Source organism: Mauremys reevesii, linkage group 1 (assembly GCF_016161935.1).
Source record: "Mauremys reevesii isolate NIE-2019 linkage group 1, ASM1616193v1, whole genome shotgun sequence".
In the NCBI taxonomy this organism is placed as follows: Eukaryota; Metazoa; Chordata; order Testudines; family Geoemydidae; genus Mauremys; species Mauremys reevesii.
This window is the reverse complement of record NC_052623.1, coordinates 22173525-22186377: the sequence shown is the minus strand read 5'-3', so window position 1 is coordinate 22186377 and position 12853 is coordinate 22173525. Positions and strand designations below refer to the sequence as shown.

At 42.4% G+C, this 12853-nt stretch overlaps 1 protein-coding gene across 26 annotated transcripts in view; it reads left to right on the top strand.

The window, feature by feature from the left end:
* Positions 1-12853, top strand: part of TENM4 (teneurin transmembrane protein 4) — a 766066-nt gene that overhangs the window by 584334 nt on the left and 168879 nt on the right. For all 26 annotated transcript variants that reach the window (XM_039490391.1, XM_039490320.1, XM_039490356.1 and 23 more), the window contains 2 exons: positions 1548-1742; positions 6879-7079. In XM_039490391.1, the coding sequence (XP_039346325.1) occupies positions 1548-1742; positions 6879-7079 (396 nt within the window). The remainder of the gene's footprint in view (positions 1-1547; positions 1743-6878; positions 7080-12853) is intronic.

The window sequence follows — 12853 nt, the reverse complement described above, 5'->3', positions numbered from 1 at the left end:
TTCCATTGTAGATCAAGCAGGTTTAATACAATGTCAGTGGTGGTAACTTATTATATTGGGCCACTGCTGTCATGGTGCTTTCACACACTCAGACTGGCTTGCCTGTAATGAGAGGCATGAAAGCAACACTGGAGAAGCATTGTGATGCTATCCTGAGAGGATAGTAACAGATAGAGAGATGATTTTTTTAGCTACAATGAATATCTCTTCCTGTGTGCACTGAAATGCAGGAATAATGTAAAACGGGGCATTGTATACAGCCCAAGTCTAGCGCAGGTGGGTTACAATACAGACTGCAGTATTGTACACAATTTCTCTATAGTGTTTGTCACTAAAATGTTCAGAAAATGCTTTAGTGAGTGACAGACATGTAAGCTAATGCTTATCCAGCTGCTCTCATCTAGCATGATGTGGGCAAAAGAAAACCGGGATATACACGTGCCCTTGCAGCTGAATTTCAGTGAAGAGAAAATGGAATGATGCAGTAATGTGGCAAAGGGAGCCTGGCTCAAGTGAATAGGTTTTGAGATGGGCAGTGGTATGCTAAACTAACTGTGCGATCTTGTACAGTATTTCGCTGTGACACTCTTAGTACCTTTCCCAGACCTGAAGAAGAGCTCTGTGTAGCCCGAAAGCTGGTCTCTCTCACCAACAGAAGTTGGGCAAATAAAAGATATTACCTCACCCACCTTGTCTCTCTAGGTTTTGAGATGATATTTGAAGAGAGGAAGCATCTCATTTCCAATTAGACATGGCAGTAAAGGAGAGTCATGTTGAGGGGCATAGGGGAGTCCATGACTGGAGCTGTGGAGTTCGTGAGCAGGGAAGTAGCAGGACATATATTCAGAGAGAAGCATTTTGAAAAACAAGAGGACAGTTTTGTATTTGGAGATGAAGAGCTAGTGAAGCTGATGGCCATAAAGAGTGGCTGAGGACCGGGCAAGGTGCTATCGTGAACTGAAGTGGGAGACTAATCAGCTGCAGAATTCCAGTTGCATCTCAGCAAAGAACTTGAAGACCATAAAACCAGGAATTATACAGCACCAATGGGGGAGTGCTTAATAAATAGCTAAGGTTTGCAGCAGAGGCAGGGTCAAGGAAATGATGAAGTATTCGGATGATCTAGAGACAGTGCAAAGCAGATCTAAAGACAGTGAAGATATGGAAGGAGAAAAAAGATTAAAGGTCCTGGAGGACGCCAATACTTCTGATCTCGGGATTGAATGAAAGGTCTGATTCCAGATTGCTGTAGGACACATCAGAGACCCAGAATAAAGAGGCATTTTCACCCAGAAGCATGATTTCATGTTTTAAGCATTCACTTGTAGAAAGGTCTGAGGTAACCAAGAGCAAAGAGATTCCAGGCAGACAGACAGATGGGAAATGTAGAGCTGAGTGTGATCCATATAAAAGTGTTGCCCTTGGTGTTAAAGGCAGAATTGAGTTACCCCAGTGGCAGAGTATATATGAAGAAGAGAATAGGGTCTTTCCTCACCCACATATGATATAAGTTTGTTTTAATGCTGTTTCTTTTCCATTTCCCTCAGCCTCTTGTCCAGTACTGTGCAGTGGAAATGGTCAGTACATGAAAGGGCGATGTCTATGCCACAGTGGCTGGAAAGGGGCAGAATGTGACGTTCCAACAAACCAGTGCATTGACATATCCTGCAATAACCATGGCACGTGCATCATGGGGACCTGTATCTGCAATCCAGGGTACAAGGGGGAGAGCTGCGAAGAAGGTATTTGCAAGTTACATTCAATTAGCCTTTTTTGCTCTGATTGCTGATCTAGAATTACATATGTAGAGATGGTACTGAATAGTTCTGGCACTTAGTCACCACAGTAATAGGCACCTTAGAAATACAACAGATGAATGGAACGCGAAAATGATATGTTGTAATAGCTTGTGGTTATCTGTCATATTTGTGCAGTAATTGGGTGAAAAGCCATCAAACGTTTCAGATAGATGGATCGGGTTGAGGGGCCAGAACATCTGATCACATGTTCAAATGTTCTTATTAAAGCATAATTTCCATTTACACATCTAAACGTATAATTACGTTAAGAGGGTATTTTTCTGGCATGCTATGCCAAGTGGTTGCTTACGTATATAAAACGGTGGAGTATGTGAGAGGCCCTGTTTCCTTTCAAGTTTAAAAGCATAGATGTGTTCAGGACATGAATTTAAGCTCAACTTCAGAACCAGATATCATTTCAATGGATCTGCCATACATTTCTTTCACTTCCCATTAGCCCTGAAACATTTTTCCATTTAGTTATTTTTGTGTCTCCCAAGTATGGTGCCAATAAGCACTTTAATTATTTTGTGCAGATAATCATCCTGTCTGCATCATGGAATACGAACAAGATAAATGTTCATCTTCCCCTATTCATAACCAACTCTTAATGCAACAGTTCTTTACAAACACAAACAAACAAAACAAAAAAATGGACAGTTGTTTCCATATTTACAAATTATCCCTCAATCAGCCAGTTATAGAGAGATCTCCAGAAGGGCCTGATTTTCAGAGGTGGCATAGCTCCCGCTGTGACTTCATTTGAAGTTGTAAGTGTGCAGCACTTCTGAAAATGTAATGCAGAAAACCCCAAAGACAGTTCATTTTGGGTTTAATTCATCTCTCCACAAATGCCAATCCAACCCCTTAAATGGTGCATAGGCTTCAGACATGACCTTTGGACAAGAGTGAATGCCACTCCATAATTTACCTGCAATTGCTACAGTGAGTATGAGATAAAGAATCCCCTCAGCTGGTTACTTTTTATACAATGGCAATGAGAATAACCTGAGTTGGATTCTGGTACCCAAACGGCACTTCTTAGGAGCATAAAATGAATTCTGGGTTGAGCATCTGGCATTAGATGGCTTGTGTCTCAGTCACAGTTGGTTGGATACAGTAATGGTGTAAATTCCATGCTACTATGCCATCTCTTGAGAAAATTTACCTTAGCTAAAAAAATGCTAGCAGTGTCATAGATCTGGGAAGCAGAGAAAACTCAAAGTTATTATTACTGAAAAGATTCACTAAGCAGGTCACTGTATCTCTTCATTATTAAATCATCACTGGTATCTAAACAAAAGTGGCAAAATGGAAACTATTTACGAATCAGAGTCAGATTCTGCCCTCAGTTAGATGCATGAGTAACCCTACTGATGTCAGCGAGGTTTAATGTATGGAACACGGAGCAAGATCTGTTTTTTTCCTAATATGAACCTCCTTTCCCCAGCCGCATTTGAAGCTGTAGAATAAACCCAGTTCAGTTGTTTTATATTATCACTGTGGCAGGGGACACTATCACAGTCCCATTAGGTGGAAACATGAAAAAGAATGAGGAACAAAGAGAACACAGTTTTTCTTATGAGGTTTTAGTATTTTTCTATTATACATTTGTTTTTGATATGCAAAATATAATTTGTATTATGCCACAAAGGGGTCTGGGGGAGAATCGACCTAGCAATATGCCATGTAGCAAATCTGCAGGATACTTTTTAAAATCTAACGATATACATTTTTTTAAATTGCATTTACTTTTTGATTTCTCTTTCATTAAGGGACTTCTGGTATTGATTCCGTCTATTATTTCTGTTTATTTGGTGTCCTTGTTTATAATGGGATTTCTTTCTAGTGTTTCTTCTTCCTATTTCCCCCGCTGTAGAAGTTCGCCAATGTGCATAAAACATCAGTTAACAATCTTACATAGGTTGTTCTTTTCACTCTTCTAAAGTTTTATTGCCCCATATTTTATAAGGCATAGGCCAAGCCAATAGGACTTAAAGCAGGGGACGAACAAATTTAAGCAATGAAAAATGAGAAGTTACTTTTTGGGTACTAAATAAGTCTAATAACTTGTGTGACCAATGAAGCATATCGGGGAACGTGTAGTTTCTGCAATAGCATTACTTGCTGCTTGATTTATCTCCCTGGCAAAGGTTATGCAAAAGGTTTACGCTAGAAATGGGACACTTTCTCACCAGGAATTAGACCGTTCTGACTGTTTTCCAACCTGTAAAACAAATATAGATGCAAAATTCAACTATTTCTGGGGTTTGTTGTGTTTTCTCTGTTAGACTTTGTACCCTCCTTCCCCACCCTCCCTCTCTTCCTGAGCTAAGTGGCTACGTTTATCAAGCAGAGCTCCCTGGAAAAAAAAAAAGTCCCATTATCCTTAAAAACCACCAAAGCGATAGAAGAAGAGAGCACAAGTCCCTAATCCTGTCCCAGGGTCCTTGCCACAGTGGAGAACGCTTAAAAGAGAGATGGCTACTAAGGGCAAGATTAAAGTTTCCATTGTTTGTGACATCTTTTGAAAGGGCTCGTTTCAACATGAAAAATGGCCTTGGGATTATGATAAATGGGGGCTTCTGACACACACACACACACACATTCCCCCTCTATAATCTTCTGTGTTAGAGCTGAGGAAGCAGAGTGCTGGCCTTCTGTGATGGAGCCCCATTTAAAACTTACCTTTTTTTCCCAGTCGACCTTCACAGGGAATGATTAATTGCTTGGAGGTAGCCTCTTGTCAGTTAGCCTGTGATCTTTGTTCTCTGTGTTCAAACCATCTGCTGAGAACCTAGGATTCGGTTAGTCTGTTTCATAGTCTCTTTTGTACTTATTACTGCTGAGCAAGAACAGGGCCAGGGCTCCAAGGGTCTCAAGCTAAAATTGGAACCCTAGCTCCCCGCTCACTAATAGTGGAAGAGATTTATAGGCTCATCCTTTCCAGCATCTTGTGATTCTCAAAGGTTGTTCCAGCTATAAGCAGAGGGCCAGAAACCTATGAAACAGAAAATACCCTCGCATGCCTCCGTATAGTAATTGCTGAGCCATTGCTTGTCAGAGTCAGAAGGCTTTGTGAATCTAGGGAATTATCAGAGTCGCTTAATGGGCTGGTGTGTTTCCTTTCAAGGTGTCTGGAACTTAAGCAGGTCACTGGAATTCTCATTAACCCTAAAGGAAAAACACAACCTCAAACCTGTCAGTATATGCTGTGACCGCATTGTGTTCTGCTGTATTAGAGCCAGCAGTTGGGCAAATCTGCCCTCACAACTTAGCCTGACACTTGTCATTGATCCGCAGGGCACTGCCACTGGCAGTTTCAAGAGATGGGAATAGTTTGAAGGGACTTTTCTTCCTCTCACCTGCCCTATGTGCTTTTATATAAACAGATGATCAGTTCCTCCATTTCTTGTGGTTTTGTATGTTTCAGTTGGTGGATGAAATTCACCCAGGGGCAGTCAGTCAATAGAAGGCCTCTTTGCACCACTTACATGAAGAGGCACGTTAGTGGCATAGAATTCTTGTGCAATAGGATCTTCTTAAGTAGGACGCCCAAATGGATTGTCTGTCAACTCTATTAAGAGACTGACCTTATTAAAACTTAACATTCAAAAAAGACTAAAAATTAAATATTTGATTAAATAAAAATACAGAAGTAAAAGGAATTCAATAACAGTTCATCTCTCTTTCCTCTTTTATACCCTGGGTCAGCAAAATAAGCAAGCATGTGACTTAACTTGAAGCATGATCTCAAATCCCACTGAAGTTCACAGGTCTTAAGCACAGGCTTCGAGTTAAGCACATGTTTATGTGTTTTACTGAAACCGGGTCTTACTCTTTATTTGGAAATTTCTCTTAGAAGCCCAAAGCTCAGAATTCCACAACAATGTAATATCTGATTGAGTATCATCACCTTAATGGCACCATTCAAATGCATTCCCATTAAACAGAAATGATGTTAATAATGTCTCAACTAAGATGCTGTTCATGCCACTCACTGTCACTGCCACTGGGCTACACTGATATCTTGAGAGAAATAGTTAAATTGGAAATCCCTTTCAGTGGAATGGGTTTTAATATAGTTTCTGAACATTACCCTATACCAGAAAACAACATTTATAAAGTCCTTTTAGTGTTAACATGGCACCATACTGTTCTGGTAGCATCAGTATAAATGTTCTATCTTATTACTAGTGGCTCCCAAACACAAAGATTAACCTTTCTGTCTACTAGCTCATGCTGATCACTGCAGCTTTTGAGCATCTAGCTATTCATGACTTGCATTAGAAATGGTGGAGGAGGAGCATTGTCCGTTTTATAGAAATAGATAAATATTTGGAATAAAGATTGTAACCACTGTGTCAGACAGGTGTGTTGTAACCACGTATTATAATACATAAGTGAAACAGAAATGATTTCCATCTGGGGGTTAAGCTGATAGTCCACTTGATCTCACCTTTCATGGAGGTGAGTGGAGAGAGTATCTGTTGTGTAGACAGGGAGGCTGGATGTGCGGGTTCATATTCCCAGCTCTGTAATGGTCTGAGCAAGTTGCTTATTCTCAGTCTCCCTATTATAAAATGGGGCTAGTGCCTATGGTGTTGTAAGGCTTAATTCATGTCCATACAGTGCTTTGAGATCCTTGAATGTATTAATAATATTTATTATTATCCATATGATTATAATACAATAAAGTAAGATGCTATATTGTTCCAAAGTATTTATTATTATTTTATAATTATAAATGTAATTGATTGCCTCCAGTTGGTACTAGACATACAATTTATTAGTATGAGCGTAAGAATGGATTTCACCATGTAACATTCCTTTGTTTCCATGTAACATTCCTTTGTTTTCATTTTACTTTTGTTCTTTCCAGAATCCCATCCTATTTCTCATGCAGAAATTTCTGAAGTGCAAAGCAGCTATTGAGTGCTTCCTGGGGTGGGAACTGTCTTTGTCTCATTTAACTGCATAGCCACAAGATGCTACTGCATTGTAAACTATAAATATCAAAATGGGTCATTCCGGAACTTTCTGTCTCTGCTTCCCCCCTCCCCCCCACCCCTAATGTAGTGGACTGCATGGATCCCACCTGTTCTGGACGAGGAGTATGCGTACGGGGAGAATGTCACTGTTCCGTTGGCTGGGGAGGAACGAATTGCGAGACACCAAGAGCTACCTGTATGGACCAGTGCTCTGGACACGGGACCTTTCTGCCTGACACCGGGCTCTGCAGCTGCGATCCCAACTGGACCGGACACGATTGCTCAATCGGTAACTGTAGCAGTGACTTTAAAAAATATATATATATATATTAGCAGTTGGGTCTGCAAACATGCACTGCAAACTGGGCATGACTGGAAGCATAACTGCTATCACTCAGCCACATAAATAATTCTGCTTCTATTGGTGAATTTATAGTAATAGCCCCATTAAAGCTACTATGCCGGCTATTGTTCATTATATTGCTATGAATTTAATTTACATGTTGCATATAGCTGCCTGTTGTGTTGTTAATTCTTGATGAAACTGTGTAGCCTCCAAACTTTGTAGCGTTTGGTGTTTGACTAAAGAATACTTAGTAATGTCAACAAAGCGTCCTGTGGCACCTTATAGACTAACAGACGTATTGGAGCATGAGCTTTCGTGGGTGAATACCCACTTCGTCACATGCATCTGACGAAGTGGGTATTCACCCACGAAAGCTCATGCTCCGATACGTCTGTTAGTCTATAAGGTGCCACAGGACTCTGCTGCTTTTACAGATTCAGACCAACATGGCTACCCCTCTGATACTTAGTAATCTCACGATCATATAACGGTGAAAAGACAACAGAACCCTTAGAGATGGCAGTTCTACTTCGGGTCTGTTCTCCCTCTAGTGTTTGAATGAAGGCCATGTCTACACTACGGGGTAAGTCGACCTATGCTACAGCTGGAGTCGATGAACCTTAGGTTGAGTTACCACAGGATCTACACTGCAGGGGATCAACCGGAGAAACTCTTCCATTGATTTACCTTACTTTTCTCATCAGGGGTAGAGTACAGGGGTTGACTGGAGTGCGATCTGCAGTCGATTTGATGGGTCTTCACTAGTCCCACTAAATCGACCGCCACTGGCTTGATCTCAGAGGGTCAATCGCAGCTGTAGTGTAGATGTAGCCGAAGTATGTGGTAGGCCAGGAGTGGTCAACTTGAGCCTGAGAAGGAGCCAGAATTTACCAATGTACATTGCCAAAGAGCCACAGTAATACATCAGCAGCCCCCCGTCAGCTCTTCCACCCCCACTTCTCCCAGGGCCACCCGCCCACCGGCAGCCCCGCCAATTAGTGCCTGCCCCTCCCTCCCCGTACTTCCTGATCAGTTGTTTTGTGGCATGCAGGAGGTTCTGGGGGGTGAGAGGAGGAGCAAGGGCACTGCAGGCTTTGCAGGGGAGGGGGCAGGAAGGGGTAGCGTGGGGGCAGGGCCTGTAGCAGAGCTAGGGGTTAAGCAGTGAGCACCCCCTGGCACATTGGAAAGTTGGCGCCTGTAGTTCCAGCCCTGGAGTTGGTGTCTATACAAGGAGCCGCATATTAACTTCTGAAGAGCCGCATGTGGCTCTGAAGCCAAAGGGTGGCCACCCCTGTTGTAGGCTGTGAACTAGAGAATAAGCCTTAATATGAAGAACTGTAGTCACTTGTAAAAGATCATGCAAAAAGGGACATAAATGCCTGCAAGTGTTTGAAAGGTGCAAACACCTACCAGAGAAAGTATTTTTTATGCGACATCTCCAGGCTTAGACTTCTCATTCCCCAGCTTAAACAGGAAGCTTCTTGGAAACCAGCAGTAGATATCTGAAATAGAGACTCAAGAAAAATGATACACAACCTTTTTCTCCCTTTTTTTAAGAATAACCCAGTCTCTAAATGGCATCCTCGAAATACCATATGCACGTTAGTCTGGAACTCTGGAGCAATAATCTGCTTGGCCTTTGTTCTGTATTCTGTGTTCACAAATAAGAAGTATAAAGAAGACAGCTGCAGACCACATCTGTAGTGGTTTCTTTACCCTATACAGCTGTTGAGGAACTGAGCCACAAATACAGAGTATAGTTCTGGGCACTGCGGTACAGACACTCCCCGACTTACGCAAGCATTCCGTTCCGGAACACTTTGCGTAATTCGAATTTTGCATAAGTTGGAAACATATACCTGACCATTACACACACACAAAAATAAACCAAACTATTTCTAGCTTACAGAACTTTTTCTGTAAGTGCGGATTTGCATTTATTGGGTTTGCGTAACCTAGGGGGCGTCTGTATTGTCAAGCAACTTAAATGAATTTGTAGCAGAGCAACAAAACAAAAAAACTCTTAAGAGAACTGGAAGGATTGATGTGGGAATAAATATGATAAGTTGAATAAATAAGAATAGTTTAGCCAGGGCTGACCTTACCATGAGGTGAACTGAGGCGGCTGCCTCAGGTGCCAGACTGTGGCAGGGGCACCACTAGGACCCAGAACGTAGAAAATTGTGTCTGCTGCTGGTGCATATGTATTCTCTCTGCTCTAGATGCACAGAGATGGTGGAGTGCTGTGCTGGAGGAAGGAGGGCAGGCAGGAGAAAAGGTGAGAGGGAATAACAGAAAGCAGCAGGAGCTTCAGGGAGAGAGAGGTGCAGGAGCCTCTTATGTACCTCTCTAGCACCCCCAGAAGCCTGGACTGATTAACACCAGCTTCTCAGGGAGCTTCCTGTTTCCTGCTGCATCCCTGTACCCACTTGAGGAGAACAGGCAGTCAGCTGAAGTAGTAGGAGCCAGTTAGGCCCTTAAGACGCTGATATCTTCCCTCACTCACTCTGCTACCAGCCTGCTTATTTGTCCCCTTCAGTTGTGTTGAGAGCCACTATAGCTGGCACAGAACAGCAGTCATGAGTGAAAGAAGAAAACACCCCTCTGGGGCAGCATTCAGAAAAAGAAAGAAAGCAAAGGAAGCTTTTCTATCTAAGCAGGAAGGAGCTCTCCTGAGATACATAGACACAAATGTTCACGGTGAGCCTTCCGGCCCTAGTGAGGATGTGAGTGGTGAGGAGATGCCTGATCTTCCAGTTAGTCAGAGTGCAGGTGACCTGGCAGCTACTGCAGCATCCATATCTCCATCTCAGATGGATGTAGCCATGCACATTCCTGAAGAAAAGTGTAGATCAGAGAAGAGTGTGGTGGAGGCTCAAGAAACAGCTGCTGCTGAGTTTAATTCCTTAAGTCTAGATGATCCTGGACTGTGGACCCACTTGAGCAATAGCCTGAGGGACTTCCTTGTACTGCATGGGCCACAGCAAGTGAAAAACTTCGTGTTCCCCAAAGACAATGAAAATAGAAGTTTCCATCCAACATATTACTGGCGTGAAATCCCTGATGGTGACAAAGTGGAGAGGCCATGGCTTATGTACTCAGAAACCCAGAATGCTGCATACTGTTTTGGTTGGAAGCTCTTCCCAGTCTAATGTTCCAGCCACATTGGGCTCTACAGAAATAAAGGCCAGGAAAAATCTGGCATGCTATGAGAAGGCAGCAAATCATCAGAGAGCATTCCATAGATGGAAAGAGCTTGAGATGAGACTAAGGTTAAAGGCCACCATAGATGATTAGCATCAAGAGAAGATTGCATCAGAGTCTCTTTACTGGCAAAATGTTCTGAAAAGGCTCATTGCCATTGTGAGAATGCTTGCTACCCAAAACCTAGCACTGTGTGGCACTTCAGATCAGCTGTATGTGCCAAACAATGGAAACTTCCTTAAAATTGCGGAGCTGATGGCTGAATTTGATGCTGTACTCCAGGAGCATCTGAGAAGAATCACCACCCAAGAAATGCAGCAAAGAGTCCTGTGGCACCTTATAGACTAACAGACGTTTTGGAGCATGAGCTTTCGTGGGTGAATACTCACTTCGTCGGATGCATGTAGTGGAAATTTCCAGGGGCAGGTATATATAAGCAAGCAAGAAGCAGGCTAGAGATAACGAGGTTAGTTCAATCAGGGAGGATGAGGCCCTCTTCTAGCAGCTGAGATGTGAAAACCAAGGGAGGAGAAGCTGGTTTTGTAGTTGGCAAGCCAGTCACAATCTTTGTTTAATCCTGACACTGAAACCACTGAGTGCCACATGGTGGGAAAGTCGAGTGGAGGCGATAAAGCCTATCAAACACCAAATTGGGATGATAGATGATGCCATAGTTGACATTATGGAGGATAATGCTATGACAGGAACTGTTCGTGGGAGAACGGTGGCAGAGGGAAATGGAATTACCAGAAACACATACAACTTCACATTTCTGTGTGACTTATTGTTGTGGCATGACATACTGTTTGAAATAAACGTTGTAAGTAAGAGACTCCAAGGTGTTGACCTTGATATATCTGGAGCAATGGAACAACTGGACAAAGCAAAGTCAGACCTACAGTCTTACCAGTCAGATGAGGGATTTCAAAACGTTCTGAAGAGTGCACAGAAGTTGGCAGAGGAACTTCACACTGAAGTTATTTTCCCACCCATTCAGGAATAAAAGAGTCACCAAAGAAGAAGACATTATCATTACGAGGCACGGGATAATCCCATAAGAGACCCCAAACAACAGTTCAAAGTTGAATTCTTTAATCAGGTGGTAGATTGTGCAATACAGTCAGTTGAAAAATTTTTCAAGGAACACAGAAGTATATTTGCTATGTTGTATGATATTCCAAAATTCCTCACTATACCTGAAGAAGACCTACACCAGCAATGCAGGGCACTAGAGACAGTGTTGAGACGTGATGACATGCGCGAGGAGGAGGAGCCTCTTATGTACCTCTCTAGCACCCCCAGCATGATATTGATGCGAGTGATTTAGGTGATGATGAACTTGCAAGATGCATTTCAGCAGGATCAACTCCAAAGGCTGTTCTGGAATATATGTGCACAAATAAGAAGACCACCCTCTTTCCAAATGCTTTTGTTGCTCTTTGCATACTTTTAACAGTTCTTGTAACAGTTGCCAGTGGAGAACGCAGCTTCTCCAAGCTGAAGTTAATAAAAACACATCTACGCTCCACAATGACACAGGAGAGGCTGGTCGACTTTTCATCCATCTCAATAGAGCCTGAGCTGGCCCAGACTGTGGACCTTCAGGAAGCAGTTCGAATCTTTGCAACCAAGAAGGCACAGATTATTCAAACAAATAAAAATGCCAGTGTTTACTATGCAGACAAGAAAAGTTAACTTTCAAACATCTGAACAGCCAATGTAAGAGCTACTTAAAATTTTTGAACAAGGCATTTTAAGTTGTTATTTCTCCTTTATTGGGGTAGGTAGCAGAGCAGTACCATGAGAGGAGTAGAGCAGGAAGAAGGCAGAATTGAGACCTTTCAAAGTTTTAGCCCAAGCGAGGGGGTTTTGGCGGTGTCATTTGAACTCCCTGCCTCAGGTGCCAAAATGTTATGGGCCAGCCCTAAGTTTAGCTAAGGGATTACTGAAGTGTGTGGAGAGTAGGAACATGTTAACTGTAGTATTTCAAGAGTGTAAACTCCAAGGCTGGGGAGAAATTATTTAAGGTGGTTCATGGGGGTATAACCAGGAGTGATGGAACATAATTTAAAAAACTGACATTTAGACTGAATAGCAAGAAAATCCTCTTACAAGTGAAATCGACTCAGTTGAAGAATATTCTTCCAAAGAAAGATGTGGAAGTCCGTTCATCTGTGACATTTAACACTAGATTAGCCAAAGGTCTTGCATATGTTGTGTAGGGAACAGTCTTGCACTGGCAAGAGGACAGACTGGGTGATTTACTCTGGTTTTTTTCCCCCAGCATTGACATCCTTGATTCCTTATACTGAAACATGTGTAAGTGGGAAGGGAGAGGAGAGGAGAGGAGAGCTTTCAGCAGTTTTGCAGCATGATTCACAACTGAATTCTGAATTCTTCCTCTGAGATTACAGAGTGGTTTTAAGATTGCAAGGATGAGTTTGGAAGATTTTTGCTTGTACATGCAAACGCACACATCCCTGCTTTGGTTACATATGACCACCTGTAAGATC